Source organism: Dunckerocampus dactyliophorus, chromosome 20 (assembly GCF_027744805.1).
Source record: "Dunckerocampus dactyliophorus isolate RoL2022-P2 chromosome 20, RoL_Ddac_1.1, whole genome shotgun sequence".
Lineage (NCBI taxonomy): Eukaryota > Metazoa > Chordata > Actinopteri > Syngnathiformes > Syngnathidae > Dunckerocampus > Dunckerocampus dactyliophorus.
In genome coordinates, this window is record NC_072838.1 from 1055001 (window position 1) to 1072864 (window position 17864).

General features: G+C 45.8%; 1 protein-coding gene across 3 annotated transcripts in view; it reads right to left on the reverse strand.

Annotated features, from left to right (window-relative positions):
- LOC129173189 (glycogen synthase kinase-3 beta-like) overlaps window positions 1-17864 on the reverse strand; it is a 79013-nt gene that overhangs the window by 11889 nt on the left and 49260 nt on the right. The window contains exons 10-22 of one of the 3 annotated variants that reach the window (XM_054763874.1): window positions 16184-16316; window positions 15997-16079; window positions 15181-15913; window positions 14824-14957; window positions 14595-14749; window positions 14307-14523; window positions 14021-14249; window positions 13790-13935; window positions 11905-12050; window positions 11618-11769; window positions 11424-11558; window positions 11235-11360; window positions 717-802 (exon numbers count right to left, since the gene is read on the reverse strand). In XM_054763874.1, the coding sequence (XP_054619849.1) occupies window positions 717-802; window positions 11235-11360; window positions 11424-11558; window positions 11618-11769; window positions 11905-12050; window positions 13790-13935; window positions 14021-14249; window positions 14307-14523; window positions 14595-14749; window positions 14824-14957; window positions 15181-15913; window positions 15997-16079; window positions 16184-16316 (2475 nt within the window). Of the gene's footprint in view, window positions 1-716; window positions 803-3441; window positions 4231-8287; window positions 8688-11234; window positions 11361-11423; window positions 11559-11617; window positions 11770-11904; window positions 12051-13789; window positions 13936-14020; window positions 14250-14306; window positions 14524-14594; window positions 14750-14823; window positions 14958-15180; window positions 15914-15996; window positions 16080-16183; window positions 16317-17864 lie in introns of those variants that run through there. The other 2 variants (XM_054763875.1, XM_054763876.1) reach the window with 2 other exon arrangements.

Sequence of the window (17864 nt, forward strand, 5' to 3'; positions counted from 1 at the left end):
TAAAAAAAAAACAAAACATGAAAAGCAAATAAAACTACTCATGTCGCTAAACAAACAAGTCTGTGAGTGCTTTTAGGTGGAGGAGGGGCCCACAGGAGCACCCACTGCTCGTTAAGAAGAGCAATACGTCCTTTTCAGATGACCCAAAAGTCTCACTAGGCTTGTCGCTAGTTGCTTTTTTGATCTGAATACTCACAGGATTCAAATGTGACAAGATTTTAAAAAATGTCTGATAACTAAATAATTGATGACACAATAAATGAAAATGAAGTGGATAATGAATATATTGCCATGTGCATGCGTGTCTGTTTTCCCCCAAACAGGCAGGAAGAGAGTTCACTCTGTGCATGGCTTTCCGTACGTAGACACTTCATAGACAACAGTGTTCCATAGGACAAGGGAGCGAGAGCTCTCGTCAGTTATACTTTGTGTCTGTGGAGGGGGGGGTATTCTAGCTTACAAATGAGCCTCATGAGGAGCAATGCAAAGTAATGTAGTAGAAATTAGGAGGGAAAAAAGCCAAATGCCACAGCCCGTATGGGAATATTAATCATGAGCAAAGTCAGCCCATCAACCCGAACAAGCCAGCATGTCCAATTTGTTTGAATCTTGTGACACCCCTACTTCTTATTCTCTGGCAGCACTACATCTATCTGTGCTTTCAATGAATGATTGGGAAACACTTCTAAGGAGGGGCCGTCATGTCATCTACTCGCCTTGATGTCACTGTAGGAGACTTCCTGTGGGCGGTCCGGGCCCTGTCCCGGCGTGGCCACCACTGTCGTCACCTTGCCGCTGTCTCCTAGAAAGCAACAAGAGAACACGTAGCTTCATTAAGCACACTTCAAGCGGAAGAACACCTCATCGTGCATCCACCAGACATTTGAGTGTTTAGGGTAGTGAGAGCGTGGATGCCTGAGATTTGGACTGTCACGTTCACACTGAAGACTAATCCAACTGGGAATCACCCAAAAACAGGCCAGATAACTTTCTTTGTCCTTTAAACTACGATAGTGGTCGTCCACATGGGCAACAACGGATGATAGTCAACATCGCACACTATTACTGTGTCACATGCACCAGGGGTATCGCCACACCAGGTTGGTTCTACGAGAACGAGATTTGAACTTTACTTTTGAGAAAAGCACAATGAAAACACATGACAATATATTGCGATCTACTCATTTAATTTACACTACGTTACACTCTTCTGCACTTTGTGTGTGCTAGCGGCCCCGCCTCCACCCACCCAGACAAAGAAACTATATGACTGACAAGAGAGCGCAACTGTTGCAGCCCGAGCGACAGACAGGAGTCGTGGTGCCGCCTTTTATCCAAATGGCCTGTTAGTGACTGGTTAGTGAACCCTCTTCCTGCCTGTTTGGAGGCGAGAGACGAGGAAAACAGACCCGCATGCACATGGTGATTATTGATTTATCCACTTCATTTTCATTTACTGTGCGATTCATGATTGAATTATCATCCCAAGCCCTGTGCACGAGACATTTGTTTTCTGATCGAGAAATCTTGTGACATCCCTAGCTCTGCCTCTTCCCACAAGTTGAATAGTGCAAGTGTAAACATGTGATGTTCCAAATAACGACACTGACTAGCGTGCAGCAGTGTCATCCTGCGAGCCGTTACTTTCTGTTATTCCAGTTACGTCGGTCAAAATATTCCGAAGAGCTTTCAGCAACCACAATAACAAAGTTTACATTTAAATTAGTAGCACTCTGACAGTGTCAGGTCACCCTTTCCAGTGCCTCTCTCAAACATGCCAGCTGAGGGCCGCTCACGCTGAGGAGGTCATGTTTAGGTTCACACTTAGCAAAAATAATTCCTTCGCGCGCGAAGCTGACCCACAGAGGTCACTTTCATTGAAATGCCACACTCGCACCAAAGTGGAGCACCACTACCCGCAAACCTTGGACCGTTTGCTCTGTGAATTTTGACCAGCTGAGATGTCATAAAAGGTTCTGGGAAATGTGCTGACAAATTCAGCAAACTGTACACCTTTGTTGAAAAGAGCCAGCAGTGTTGGAAAAAACAAGCATCATTTTACAAGACTACGATCAAAGAAGTATTCAGAGAAAAAGTTGTCATTTTACGAGAATAATGGGTAAAATTATGACTCAAAGTTCAAATATTATGGAAAAATGTACATAATTTACAATAAAGTCAAAATATTAAGAGTCATATTCCAACGAGAACAAACTTTTAAATGAGAAAAAAATGTCATTTTAGCAGCATAGAGCCGAAATGTTAAAGATCCAATAACATAAATAGCTCAGATAACCAATCATTTCAAAAAACACTCCAATGAGTTGAGATTACCCGGACTGTGCTGGTGAGCAAATCAAACGCTCCCTTTTCCTCCTCCCTGAGCTCACTTGTATTGGGGGCTGGGGGACACTGAGCACAAAAAAAACCCCTAGCAGCCACCTGAAACGCCAGCGCCACAACATGTGAAAAGTGCAAAAAGGTTTGCCAGAGATCTCAGTGGCATCACGCCTTCTGCTCAGAGCGCGTGCCTGAATACAGTGCACCTTGCTGCCATAGCAGGTGGTTCCTCCCCTCTATACTCTGGTTCTCCTGCGAGTAGTCATGTCATCATATTTCATTAAGACCAATCAACAAATCCTCATTTGTTCCAGTCCTTCTCACCTCCAGGTGTGCCCAAACTACACTTACATTTAAATTTTAAAAAAGTAGGTAAGAAAAAGTGATGGGTTATCCTGTCAGTCTTGAGAAGCAAGTTATCAGTTTGAAGACATGGTACATGTCCTGTAAAAATGTCAAAGCACATCATTCTCCCTGCCATTCATCAGCCTAACTGGGTTAATGGCGCCTCTATGGATAAGCCTCATGTCTGAAAACACATCCATCACATCCAAAAGAGACGCTTTTAAAGGCCCTAGTGGGGAAACAATCTCGTAAAGTGGAAATGAGATCCACTTTCCAAGAAGGAGCAGCAAAACAGACACAGCTAGCAAGCCAAACAGCTCTGGGTCTCAATCACTGGCGTCCTTCCGAGGCTTGTGGACCCCCCCAGTTGACCTTGTGAGGAGGCAACTTTCCAGCAGGACCTGAGCCACCAGTAGCTCCGAGGAACAATGACCGTTTAGCCGCTACTCCAGTCGAGCTTCGCCACGTTTGTCCTGTTTCGCCGTTTCAACATTGAGCAACGGCAGGAGATATTTGTGAAGAAGTAGCAAATGTGATGATTACAGAATGTTCATTTAGCAAGCATCTGGCTGCGCTCAGTGACTGGCTGGGCGGTGAACTGGTACAAAACAAGTGGCTAACGTTAGCATGCTAGCTAGCAGGAGGGACGAAAAGGGACTGACTGTCTTCGAGGTGTTGACTCGTGGACGGAAATTGCGTTATTATAGTCAAATCCAACCGAAGGAGCGACTGAATGTATAGTACTTGAAAGCATACTTGCTAGCTTGAGGTTCGAGCATCCCGACAAGCTGCTGCCGGAGGCCTGCAAGACCCCGGACTTTCCTGTGCTGCTCCCCACGGCAACGGCTGATCCGGCGGGCGCGGCGGCGGCTCCTGGAACACCTGGCGGCTCAGCAAACGAGCTGGTCCTGGGCCGCCCGCTGCCGCTCATATCTTCGCAGTTGTATCCCCCACTCTTTCCAGCCAAGCGACCCTCAACTGTGAAAACCCGACGGCGACTGATTTTACTGGAAGCTACGAACCACAGTTGTCGCCGCTGCCGCCGGCTGTCTGGGCTGGTTAGCTGTTGCTAGACACCCAGAAACAGGGTGGCCGCAAAGCAGCATGGGACATGTAGTTGCATGTCGCTCTAGCTCAGGTTCACTGCTTTGGCTTTCACAGCTCTCTAGTACAAACTTCACAGTGGAACAGGGCCAAATTAAAACTGTTCATCAGTGTATATCACCACAAATCCTCATGCAAAAACATGTCAATATTTTTTAACTCGGCTGCTGCATTTAGCATTGTGTAACAATAACCATAATCAACAGTGTCCATCAAAACTGAACACAATTATCAACGTTTTGAGTATTTCACTTTGAGACGCGGGGCCTGAAAGTAATGACTCGCAACCATATTCTGTGGTTTCTTACTTGACATGAAAGTTTAGTATGACCCACGAACTTAAACCTCACAAAAGCTGAGGTTGCTTGCAGCTTGCTTAAAGTAAGGCGCTATTTAATTGGGGAAGCGCTAGCTAACCAACACCCAACTCACAGTGAACGTGTTATACAGCGAAATAAACATTACCTACCCGCGAGTCCAGCACACCTCCGCGACCCTAGTGAGGACAAGTGTCGTCGAAAATAGATGGAGAACACTACCTACAATCACGGTGCAAACACAATGACAGCACAAAATGTAGCACATAGTGCGTGTACTACGGTGCATATTAAACAACTACTAGGGCTGTCACAAGATCTCGCGAGATTAAAACGTAACAAGATTACTTGCTCGGAAAAAAAACCCGTCTTGTAGGCACTCGGCCTGGGACAATAATAAATAAATGAATTTGTCACACAATAAAAATGAAATGTATCATCAATATATTGCCATGTGCACGCGTGTCTGTTTTCCTCGTCCCCCGCCTCCAAACAGGCAGGAAGAGGGTTCACTACAATACTTTTCATTGTACTTTTCTTAAAAGCAACGTCAACTAGTTTCGTTGTCGTAGACCCACAGCCGTGCATCGTCTCGTCTCGTGAACAGAGTGTCTTGTGACGGTCCTAATGTTAACTCTAAAGACGTAACTTCAACAACTTCTTCGAAAACATGCTGGGGAGTTGACTTTGAGACCCCCGCTCTAGATAAGATAAACAATGAGACAAAACCCCACCAAAAACATTAGCGTCCACAACGTCGGACATTGTGTTAGATCTTTAATATTTTCAATATTGACTTTGTCATTTAGAAATATTGCACATGGTCATCATGCCTGCTTATGACTTCGCACTCACCTCACTCATCCTAAAATTCCTTCTCCAATGTAAGAACAAATTCCTTTTGAGAAACAATCACACAGTATACACGCATACGTGTGTGTGTGTGTGTGTGTGGGTGGGTGTTTGCAGCTTTCATGCAGATGGGACACATGGCAGCCCCTTTCGGGATGCTTATTACCTGTTTTACCATAAATTGCCTGAAGATACAGTATATGTCATACATACTGTATATCCTCAATGGAACCCATAACAGTCAACATGGTGGACAAAATAGTCGTGGTGACTATAAAAATACTGTCTCTAGAGTGGAGTATGAAAATGAAAAATAGACGCTTGTTCATGTTGCTGTGGGATGACAGGATGAGTGGTCGGCCGTCCATCATGTTTACTGCGTGCTCGCTGCATGTGCCAAAAACGCACACGCACACCCAAACACAGACCTAAATGCACATATATGGAAAAAACGCTGAATAGATAGATTTTTTTCACACATCCAACTGTTTACAGACAAGTTCAAGAGATGCCCATCATCATCATCATCATCATCATCATCATACACCCCCCAACTCTTCACCAGGGAAGCAAAGTGCTATTCAAAGTGTGACTTTTAGTAAGGTATAGTCTCTCTCTTCAACATCTCATCCTCTATGTATGGCACTCAGCCTTCCTCCCTATGGAGCCCCCCCAGGGGACATGGAGAAAAAGAAACTGATGGGAAAACAAACAACAACAACAACAACAACAACAACAGCAGCTCAAGAGCAAGAGCTCGCCAAAGTTTTGCATTATCTCGCAAAACTATGTGAAGCTACAGGACACACTTGTGGTCGTAGCTCGCCCCCACATAGCCGCAACGGGGTGGAAATGCATCATTTAGCTTCCATCTTCAGCATTTGTGCATCCCTTCCTGTACAATTGTAGCGGTATTACGCTTATCCTCATTAGGGTCGCGTGGGTATGCTGGAGCCTATCCCAGCTAAGTTTTGGGCCAACAGGCGGGGTACACCCTGGACTGGTGTCCAGCCAATGGCAGGGCACATATAAACACTCACATTCATACCTATGGACCATTTAGAGTCTCCAATGAAGCTAACATGCATGTTTTTGGAATGTGGGAGGAAACCCACGCATGTGGAGAACATGCAAACTCCACACTGGCCTTCCCGATCTCCTGACTGTGTGGCCAACATGCTAACCACTCGGCCACCATGCGGCAGTTATTTGGCTCGTCTTTTGAAAATAAAATGCGAGCTAGCTAGCGTCTCTTTGAGTACTGGTGCTGGAAAGGAAGTACATTGATTAGCCGTACATGGGATGCTTTCACAAGTAAACACTCACAGGACAGACGCAACCAATGTGCTGCTCTTCATTTGAAGGTTCAACACGCTGAACACTGAAGTAGCAGAAGTACAAAACTCTTCATGTAACCAGTTTTGCAAGATCTCGCAATACTTTACTTCTGAATACGGAGCCGCTGAGGGAACATGGAGAAAAAACATTGATGACTAAAAAAAAAAAAAAAAAAGAAAAGGATGAATTTTTGCAAGAGAACACAAAACTGTTTGCATGAAAAGTGTTGTACTTCGGTGTTCACAGTGGATGTTTGTGTTGAAACTTCAAATTAAGAGCAGCACATTGGCAAGTGAAAGAATCTTTCCAGTACCAGGACTCAAAGAGATGTGTTCCCAGCAACGCTAGATGTTACACCAGAACACCAGGTGTTAGGATTTCATTTTCAAAAGACGAGCCCAATAACCATCCAAAAACTTGTTCCTATGGTTGCAGTATGACTTTATACCTGGGAAGGGATGCACAAATGCTGAAGATGGAAGCTAAATGATGCATTTCCACCCCATTGTGGCTATGTGGGGGCGAGCTACGACCACAGGTGTGTCCTGTAGTTTTAGGAGATAAATCAAAAATCTACCTTTTGTTCTACATGTCCAAACCCACCCATTCCCAGAAAACAAGAAATGTCCTATTGCACAATTTGATGGGAAAGGATTATGTGTGGAGAAGGGAGGGAAAGAAGAAGGGGGGGGGGGGGGGGGGTTTGGGGGCTTCAGAGACAACTGCCCTCCAGGGCTGGTCTAGGATCTGCTTTCCCTGAACTCAACCTGACCAGAACCATCCTGAGCTACATAGCGCTTGACCCGGGACCAGTGCTTAAGGGCACTTTCTAACAACGCTTGAGAGAGGTACAGCGTGGGGGGGTGCAGGGGTCATTGATAACATGTGGAACAAGGTTATTGTCTTTTCTGCTAAAAACAATACTTTCCTGATTGAACTCGCGGCGCTCTCGGACAAGAGGGGGGCTGCTGGGATTGTGCAAACACCTGATTTCAACATTTTACAAAGAACGATGACAGAGAGGGACGAGACGGCCTCCCCCTGCTTAACATTTAAAAATCAAACGTAGGGGGGGGGGCGACTTCTAAAGTCCAAAGTTTTTTTCTTTTTTTTCTTTTTGTTGTGATTTTCTTGACGGTATGCTGCAGAAGAAACACTAGCCATGAGAGAAAAACGGCAACGATAACGAGAAAGCAACATCGTCTCCACTGGGAGATCCAACCAGTGTGGTTTTCTTTTCTCTTCTTTTGTTTGTTGTCTCCGTCTGTGAGCCTGACATCTTGTTGTTGCATTGCATATGAACTTTTTGGATCCGTCCATCTCCCGTCCAGTGTCAAACGCCTTTCCCTGCCTCATGTCTTTGACATAATCTCTTTACGCTTTCAAACACACGATCCCGCCAATGCGGGGGTTTCAGTCTTTCAACATGGCAACAACTGAAGGTGCAAAGATTGGTCAACACAAAAATCACTTTGTCTTCTTACAATCACTAAAAATGTGCAGCGGTGTGCGTACACACTGCACTGTCCATGCCTGTGTGTGTGTGTGTGTGTGTGTGTGTGTGTGTGCACGCTGTCTGTCTTGCAGCATCGAGGGGCGGTGGAATATCCGTGGAGGTTGTCGGGGTTGTGATTTGTGTCCAGGCCACTGTGCTGAGGAGTGGCAGGACTGCGAGGTCAAGTCAATGGCAACTGAGGGCTGGCTGGCAACAGCAAACTGCATCTGCACGCTAAGTGACAAAGTGCTTTCATATGTGTGCGTGTGTGCGTGCGTGCAACATGCACATGCACGCACGCACACACTCCTTGGTGGCAGCTCCTGGGTGCTGCCAATCAAGAGTAACAGTCTGATTTGTAAAGTGTGTGCATGCTGGAGACTAGACCTGCACCCTGGTTTATACTGTGTGTGTGTGTGTGTGTGTGTGTGTGTGTGTGTGTAGCACAGAGTTTGCGCCCAAAGCTAACTACTGTGCAAATGTGCTGAGGGCAGACCTGGGTCAAGAAGTGAAAGTATCCTGTAAAGATTGTCCATTCCTTCAGCCTTCTGGGAACAGTGAGCATCTTTTTGAAGATTCCCGACCACATTGTGATGATGATCTTCCACGCAGGTCACAGTGGAGTACGATCCTGCATCCAAAGCCCACTTATGATCCTTCGCTTTTTGGCTCCGCCAGGCTCCGGCCTTTGTCGCCTTGCTGCTCCGCCCCTCCTCCATCATCCCGAAAGGACAGATTGAAGGTGGGGCCGGCCTCGGCCGAGCCGCCGGGTTCCCCGGCTCCCGGCGTGGCAGTCTGCATGATCTTTTGGCGGACTTCACGTATCTTGAGCTGCAGGCACACCTTGGTGGGGAAGGTGTCTGCGTAGCGAGCCTGAAAGGCAGCGGTGGCCTGAGCTGGAGGGAGGAGACATGGCAGGTAGTCAGCCCCAATCCTGAATATGGCCCTTCCCAAAATTCAAGGAAAAGTGCACTTTTTTGTTTTGAATTTTACCCATCATCCACAATCTTTATGTGAGACATGAACACATGTATTTCTCTTCTCTGTGCCTTCTAAAGATAGAAAAACAGATAAAAAGAGGCAGCTAATTAATGCACGTAATGGGACGCACCCATTCCACCTAGAAAGCCTCCATTTCCATCATATGAGCTGCATATGAAGCACATTGTTATTATTATTGTTATTAACATTGTTACACCCAAGAACTACCTTACTGGCGTAGTGACACCTCACCACACCACAGCGGCTAGCTACTAGCCGGCTAGCCGCTAGCTTCAGCACACGCTAGCCAAAGGTAACGCTACATATCGGAGCTGTGTTGTTGTTTTTGACGCTAGGTGTAGCGTTCCTTTCTATGTTGCTATGTGAAATCAAAGCTGCCAGAATAGTCCAAGTATGACATGTTATCATGAATGTACCTGTTACTACACGCTCACAGCATGGATAGAAAACCACTAAACCTCCTTGGAGCTGTTTTCATAGGCGGGATAGGTGTGTCCCATTACCTGCATTCATTAGCTGCCTCTTTTTACCGAAAAGAGAAAGACACGAGTGTTCATGTCTCACATGAGGACTGTGTGAGAAAAAAGTGCACTTTTCCTTTCAAGTGTGTCACGTTTGGGTTCAAGGTTTCAAGCTGACCCATGGAATGAAAAAGTCACTGTGTGTCAGAGCATTTCTAGGACAGGAGAGAAAGTGGAGGTCCAGTCCACGTCCTGTGTTATTCCTCGCAGTTGGAACTGGGCTTCCATGTGTTGCCAAAAGTGGTTAGCTGCCTCGTTAGCATTGAGCGGCGTTACTCACATGGAGGGTCACCAAATGTGTAGGTGTGACTGAGAAGGAGACAGGACTGGAGGATAGGTGCTATACAGCAACAAGCAACAACCACTTAGTGTCTCAAAGTGCAAGTTTGTGGAAAAGTGCGACCTGACAGTTTTTTTAAAAAATGATTTATATTATGAACTTCTTGAGGCAGGTGATTGCATTTTGCTGAGAAAATATTTGTTATCCACAGTAGACTGCAGTGACATTAGGGCCCAAGCACCGAGCCATAGCCTTTTCATTATTATTATTATTATTATTATTATTATTATTATTATTATGATTAGGGCCCAAGCACCGAGCCATAGCCTTTTCATTATTATTATTATTATTATTATTATTATTATTATTATGATTAGGGCCCAAGCACAGAGCCATAGCCTTTTCATTATTATTATTATTATTATTATTATTATTATTAGGGCCCAAGCACTGAGCCATAGTCTTTTCATTATTATTATTATTATTATTATTATTATTATTATTATTATTATTATTATTATGATTAGGGCCCAAGCACCGAGCCATAGCCTTTTCATTATTATTATTATTATTATTATTATTATTATTATTATTATTATGATTAGGGCCCAAGCACCGAGCCATAGCCTTTTCATTATTATTATTATTATTATTATTATTATTATTATTATTATTATTATTATTATTATGATTAGGGCCCAAGCACCGAGCCATAGCCTTTTCTTTATCATTATTATTATTATTCTCCCGATTCTATGATATGTTTGAGGGCCTTAACATGCATTAAACTCACCAAAATTTGCAAGCGCATCAGGTCAGGTGAAATATTTGATATTTCAGGGGTCCCAAACATGAGCCCGCAAAGCTCACTCAGTAGCGCGCACTTAAAATTTGTGAAAAATGAGCCCCTGCCACAGTTTCACAGATCATCACAACATTTGGTGGAGATGTCAACCATGACGGCATGCACAAAAAAAGCTCAAGAGCTCATGGTCCAAAATAAACAGGAAGTTGGCCATTTTGTTTTAGGATGAAAACCAGGGGTTGTATTTCAACAAACTAGTCCTCGGAACTTTGACCACATGAGCCCAAATTAAAATCATGGCTACTCGACAGACGGGCGATGTTATATCCCGAAGGGTGTTGGGCTGTTCCGTAAGATGCGGGTGGGGCACGGCAACGAACTTTGACGACCAATCAGACAATTTGGTACTAAACTGTAGTGCAAACATGAATAACTCGATTCCGCAAGGTCAGATCTTCATCATAATTGGCACATATGATGAAGACCACACCTTGAAGCCAGCTCACATAGCTCACTTACTGAATTTCTCTCAGCGCCACCCAGCGGCAACAGGAAATGGAATGCACACGCCCTTTGACGTGTGTGGGGGTGCGAGGGCCCGCTCAACGCTGCTTGCAGCTGTAATATTTAGTTTGGATTTATTTCAAAATAATTCATCCATTATTTTCTTATTTGGAATGCCTATGTTCCACTCTCGTGGCGTGATACGGTTTAAAAATGGCTGCTTTCTCTTTTCAAAAAAAGACTTCCAAACAGGACATTTTAGAGCTGCAATTACAATACCGTGAAACGTCAAACCCTGGTATTTTTGCCCAGAGTTATCACAGCAGCCCACCTGAGGGAAAGAATCCATGTTCCTGAAAGAGCTGCATGACAAGAGCCCGGCGCTGATCCAGAGTCCTACGCAGCGAGGAGAAGGGCACCCGGTCCAAGTCTCCCAGGAGATCCTCCCCTTCTGTACCTGCTGGGACAAGGTTGGGAGTGAGGACTGTGGATGCGATCCACGGAGATGTCAGTGTCCCACCTGCTCTGTCAAAGGTGAAGATATCTCCCTCACACTTGGCGGCGCTCTTCGGGGTGTTGGGCTCGGAGCTGCAGCTGGAGAGGCGGCGAGTCTTCCTCCTCGGTGAGCTTGGGTCCTCCACGGCCGGCTCCAGCTCTGGTGGCGCGTGGACATCAGATGTTGCGTGACATGTGTGGAGATGTGATTGGTCTTACCCGTGGAGTTGCGCCTCTTCCTGCGGTAGCTGCCCAGGATGGCTCGAGGGGACGTGGCCAGACTCTGCAGCGTGGGCGAGGGCAGCACCTCCTCCGGGTTAAACTCTGGCAGCTCGGCAAAACGCTCCTCAAAATACGTCTCTGACAAAACCCTGCATGGAGAATTTCAAAAAGTAGAAGAAGCTTTATGAGCACTTGGGGGAAATGTTGTGGAAATACTTAGAAACATACACCAAGGTGAACATTTCTGATGGGTTAGGGTTAGTCTGATAACGTGTCCCACTTACTTGTCCTGAGAATCGGGAGTCTTCTTCAGGGGTGGAGGTCGGAACTTGATCCTCTTGGAGGAGGAAGCGGGCTCTTTTTCGGCGGACGGAGGAGGAGGGGGGTCCAAGTTTGAAGATGGTGGAGGAGGAGGGGTATGAGCTGTGGCCTGCAAAGAGAAAAATGCTTGATCGGTTATTTTCCTCATTTCTTTTCTTTGATTATTTCCCACAGACTCGCTCCAAAACAACAACTCCACATTTGCAGGCCGACAAACTTGAGGAAATTTATATATATATATATTATACATATATACATACAGTATATATTTTTTTTTCATGTGGTATATTTAACTCATTCAACACCAAAGATGTCTTTTATATACATTTTTATAAACCCCAACACCCAATCCCAAGAGGCAACAAGAGATGATGACGTGTGTGCACATTAATGGATGTCACTTTTACGCCAGTTTTATGCCATAAAACCACAAGGTGGCATAAGTGCGTCTGATACGAGCGGTCATGTGACTGAATGGGAAAATCACACGTGACAGAGAGGAGGAAGAGAGAGAACGTGGAGGAGTGTAGTGTGCAGAATGTTACGCATTGTAGGGACATTTTAATGCATGCACATGCACACGCACGCGTTCACACACACGTTCCGTTCCAAATGTGAAAATTGTAAATGTATAATATTTGTAAACAAATGGCTGTAAAACAAGCCTTTTGTGTTTCTTGTTTATGTTGGTATAGTTGTTTAGATATTTCAGCTGTCACAAAAGCAAAAAAATGTATCTTTTCACAAAAAGCTGTTTTTCTCCCTTTTTTAGTTGGGAACTGATATTTTCCTGAAACGTACCTACTGTATGTTCTACTGCTGATTACTAAAGAAAGGAAAAAGGTAGAAACAAATGTTTTTTCTGATGAAAGACGGGAGTCTAATGTTTCTTTGGCAGGTTCCATGTTTATATAACCATACAACACAATATTCTGTGCGCCTTGAGATCAGTGAAATTGAAGGGGTGGTCTTTTGAAAAACCTGAAATCTTAGCAGAGGTGTGGACTCCTTTGACAGTTTTGATGACTTTGGACTCGACTTGACAAATATCATTAAAGATTTGGCCTTCATCAAGGACTTGGACTTCAGTCTGATGACGTGAAAGCACTTGAGATTTGAAGTGAATGTGCTGCGTTGAAGTGAAATATTCGGCAAAGATGATGTTTATGATTACATTTCCATATTTCCCCTTGGAATGTGCCTCAACAAATCTATTCTACCTGTTCACACCCAATCAGGTTGAAGAAGGTTGAAGTGTGGATTACGTACATCCTGAATCATCCTTTTTTGTGACGAAGTCTTGACTTTGACCTGTAAGTCATCACTTGGACTTGACACGAGACTTGAGAAGAAAGCCTTGAGACTTACCTGCATAAGACCACCTTACTCCCACCTCTGGTTATTAGTACCAACCTTTCAGTCTTTTCTCTTTACAATGTGCCGATTTTGCTGCTTTTCAGGTTTTAGTTTTATGTCTACGATGTACCATAGGCCAATAAAAAACAAGGAGCTGGAACCCATCAGTGTATTACAACAGTCACTTTGATAGCAAATGTTGATCCGAGATGGGAGGACAAGGTGTTTGCAAAGGTGTGCAGCACACCTTCTCAGTCGAACACACACAGGAAATAATGAAAAAAGCAGAGCCACCACAGCCTGCGTTGCAGCGGTGCAACGTGCACGTCACGCTACACACGAGGGTTTGGTGGGAGATGAGTGAGGCCTCCACACAGGAGACTCAAAGCATCAAAACATACCTGGAGAGCAGCGAAGCGTGCAAACATACTCACGGGTCAAACTGCGTACATGTCAGCACAACTTCTGTCATGAGAATTCAATTTGTCTTGCCTCTTTGCTGCTTGGCTCCTCCTTCTCCATCTCTCCGCCTCTTTTCTCTTGACGGTTTTCCTTCATCCTCTGCTCCACATGGTCTTCTTTCTCTTCTCCGACACTCTCCTCCTTGATGAAGTGAGCGGCGTCGTCTTCTTGTTGTGCTGGAAGGAAGATGCAGATGGTTAGCATGAAATCGTTCATCAAAGACAGCAGCGGCTTGTGTCGGCATGGTGGCTCAAGGTGTACCTGTGACCTCTGCGGGTGTGAAGACAGAGCTGGAGGTCTGCTGGCCTTCTTCCTCCTCCTCAGCGGGAGCGTCCAGCTCCTTCGTCACGTCCACCTTCTGGTCCACGCTTGCCGTCGCGCCTTGCATCAGCTTGGGCCCGTCATGGTCCATGGTGTCGGGCGCTGAGGGCGCTGTTGTCACGGTGACCACGCTCGGCGCCAGCGGAGCAGTGTAGATGGCGGTTAGAACCTGACGAGGGACATATTGGATTTGGTATTAGGTGGCACCTGACAACCTGCTCTTTACCTGACAGGCAGCGGGTGCAGCGGGTGCAGCGGGTGCAGCTGCCTTGGCCGTGTGGTTCTGGCAGGTGATGGGCTGAACCAGAGTCTGGCTGCCCGGTGCGAGGGCCGTGAAGCCTAACGTCGTCAGAGGAGATGGAAGATAGGCAGAACCCGGAGGGGGGGGGGCTTGCTGGGGCATCGCCGCGGTAGCGCCTGGGCCGGACTGAACGTAGGTGATCCTGGAGGAGAGACGCGTTATGCGTGTCAACATCACGTTCGGGCCAAGTGAAGTCTTTCAGGTGTTCTTCACCTGGTGGGCGGAGAGGTCAGAAGAACGGTCTGTGGGGGCGCAGGTGCAGCGGGAGCCATCATCGTCGCCATGGAAACAGGAAAGGGGCTCCCATGGTGCACTGCTGCCGTGTGTACGTTGGTCTGGACCACGGGCATGGGAGCAATCTGAATGATCTGTGCAGGACAACAGAAAGAAATCAAATCCATGCTGGGTTACACCGTGGCCTCGTCGTGGGCAAAACTCCCACCTTGTTTCCTGTGGGGGGGCTGTTTTGCACAGGAAGAGGCGGGGCCACCAAGGAGATGGGAGGATGCGGAGGCGTGGACCCCGCTCTGACAGTTGCCATGGGAACCAGCATCTTGCTCTGCAGCTGGCTTTGAACTGAAAGGAGGAGACGAGACGTCCATGAAGTCGAAAAGGCAGCCACAGGTGGGCGGGGGACGTTGACATGGGACGCAGGGGCCTTTCAGGCCCTGATAAACAAAGTGGGAGGATGCGAGTGCATAGAGTGACTCAGGCACCGGTGGGTGGCAGCGCATCTATCGGTTGGTGTAACAACAACGTAATGTTTTCTTTTAATTAGTCGGGGTCAATCTGGTCTCACCTCTGCATCCTGACGTAGCTGTAGCTCCCGCTCCCAAGTGTGTGCCATTGGCCAAGGGGGCGTCAGTGGGCACTGAGAGCATTTGCTGGTGGGTGAGCTGAGGCGGAGAAGGGCTTTGGGCGGGCAGGATGTACTGGACCTGCGCTAGCGGCTTGGGACCAACAGGGGGGAAAGCAAGGGGAGAGGTGGTGGCGGCGGGTCTTATTACAGCTAGGGGGGGCTGAAGCTTCAAGGGCTGGGGGGGTGTCAAGGAGCCTCCCAAAACGAGGCTAGTTACCACGCTGCTGCCCGCCAAGGTGGGGGAGGAGGTTGAGGACAGGTACCCACCCCCCGCGGCAATTGGCAGCTGCTGGCCTCCTCCAATGAGGAGCGTCGCTGTCTTGTCGTGAGGAGGGGAGCTGAGGGTGACGGAACCCTCCACGGGCGTGCTGGCAATGGGTCGCACCACGTTGGTCACCACGGCGCTGGTGGCGCTGAGGAACTGGGTCACACCCTGTGGGGGTTGCGTGCTAGCCGCGATAGGCAGGAAGGTGATACCCTGTCCGCCCCCTCCGACTCCACCTTCACCTCCCACCTCCTCTCCTGCTTCCTTCTTTCTCTTCCTCTCACAGTCTTCATCAGCACCACCTCCTCCTCCTCCTCCTGCCTTCCCTTTACCTGGAGTGGAGTCGGCGTGGGGGGTGGGAGGCGAGGGGCAGGGGAGGGAGGAGCTAGAGAGTGGCTGGAAGCCATGCTGGAGGAAAAGATGGAGATGAAAAGATGAAGTCGAATATTTCCATAAGGTCGGCACACGTTAGCATGCAGCACGAGGAGCACCTGCCCATCAGGTTCATCTTCATCGCTGTCCGTCACCCTCTCCTTACATTTGAGGTCAATGTAGCCTTCGGGACACGAATCCTCTGGAGGGACGGCACACGTGTCACAAATGTTTTATTGAAAAAGATGCCGCTTGATTTGATTTGATTTGAACCTAGACTGGAATTCCCCAAACGTGGACACTCACCCATGACATCATCGTCCCCCTCCTCCTCACAGATGACCATGCGCTCCTCATCGCTGGTGACGTCCTCGCTGACGCCGCCCTGGTGTGGGCCGTGTGGCAGAGGCTGGTTTTGGAAAAAGCTTGCTTCCTCCTCCTGATGTGGAGCAAAAGACAGATCAGACGGGGGGGATGTTCACATTCATTTGAACTAAATGACTTTTTTAATCTAACCCAGTCACGTGTGCACGTGTTCTCAATTGTTTATTGTCACACAAATTGATGCAACGAGCGCTCGATCCGTTACGGAGTAAAATTCAGGCTGGTATCGGCAATACCGATCCGAGACCGATACCTTGTGCAAATTCACCTAATGTCTGGTAAATTTAGTAACTAAATAAATTATTCCTTCAAATAAAACAATGATTTTTTTTGCATTTTATTTATTTAATAAATTATTACTGAAAATAAAAACAATAATGAAATAATTAATTTAAGTAATGTATCTATTTAATCAATTAGTTAAATTAAAATAACAAAATAATTCAATAATAAATGTAAGCACTTTATGTCTTTAATAAATTATTAATTAAAATAAGATAATTTAATAAATAATTAAAGTAATTTATTTACTAAATTATTAATTCAAATAAAATTAATTTAGAATAAATTTAAGTAATTGATTTATTTGATTAAAATTATTTAACAATTTAATAATTAATTTAATAACCAAGGGAAAGGCTTCTTGAGACGTCATCTGTACTTCTGTGAAGAAGGTGTCGGACGTTTCGCTCCTCATCCGAAGAGCTTCGTCAGCGAACTAATAAGTGCTGGTAGCCTAGGCCTTAAATACAGTAAGAGTGGGCGGAATTGGTGTGCCAACACCCTCCTCCTATTGGTTCCTTACACTAAGCCTGGGCGGAGTAGTGGTATAATCCTATCCTGTTATTAGCACCTCCGATAAAAGGGAAGTGTAGCTCCCTGAGTTGGGTATGAACGACTCTGATACTGGCTCGTTAGCATCTATTGTTCTGGCTCGGCCCTGGCTCCACCTCATTTGCAAGACTAAGAGCTGTGGGTTTTGGTCTCAGTAACCTGCTGAACACAGGGTCCAAATTAAACCTCAAACCACCATTCCGATTCAATGATGGGTTCTGTTGTTTGACAAAAATAGCTTCCTTTACTCCTCTTTCAAACCATCTGTTTTCTTTGGCCAAAATCTTTACCTGGCTGTCCTGAAAAGAGTGATTGGTAGCTTTAAGGTGTCTCTACACCTTAAAGCTACCAAAGCACACCAATTCCGCCCACTCTTACTGTATTTAAGGCCTAGGCTACCAGCACTTATTAGTTCGCTGACGAAGCTCTTCGGATGAGGAGCGAAACGTCCGACACCTTCTTTACAGAAGTACAGATGACGTCTCAAGAAGCCTTTCCCTCGATGGACAACTCCTGTATGACTGAGAGCCTACAAAGACGCATTAATTAAATAAGTAATTTTTAAATTTCATAAATTAATTTAAATAAAATCATTTAATCATTCAACATAAGTAACTTATTTATTTATTTAATAAATTCTCCATTAAAATAAAAACAATAAATTAATAATTCAATTAAGTAATTTTTATTTAGTAAATTAACTATAAATAAAAGAATTGTCAAATTAAGTTATTTATTTGATAAATTATTAATTACAATAAAATAATAA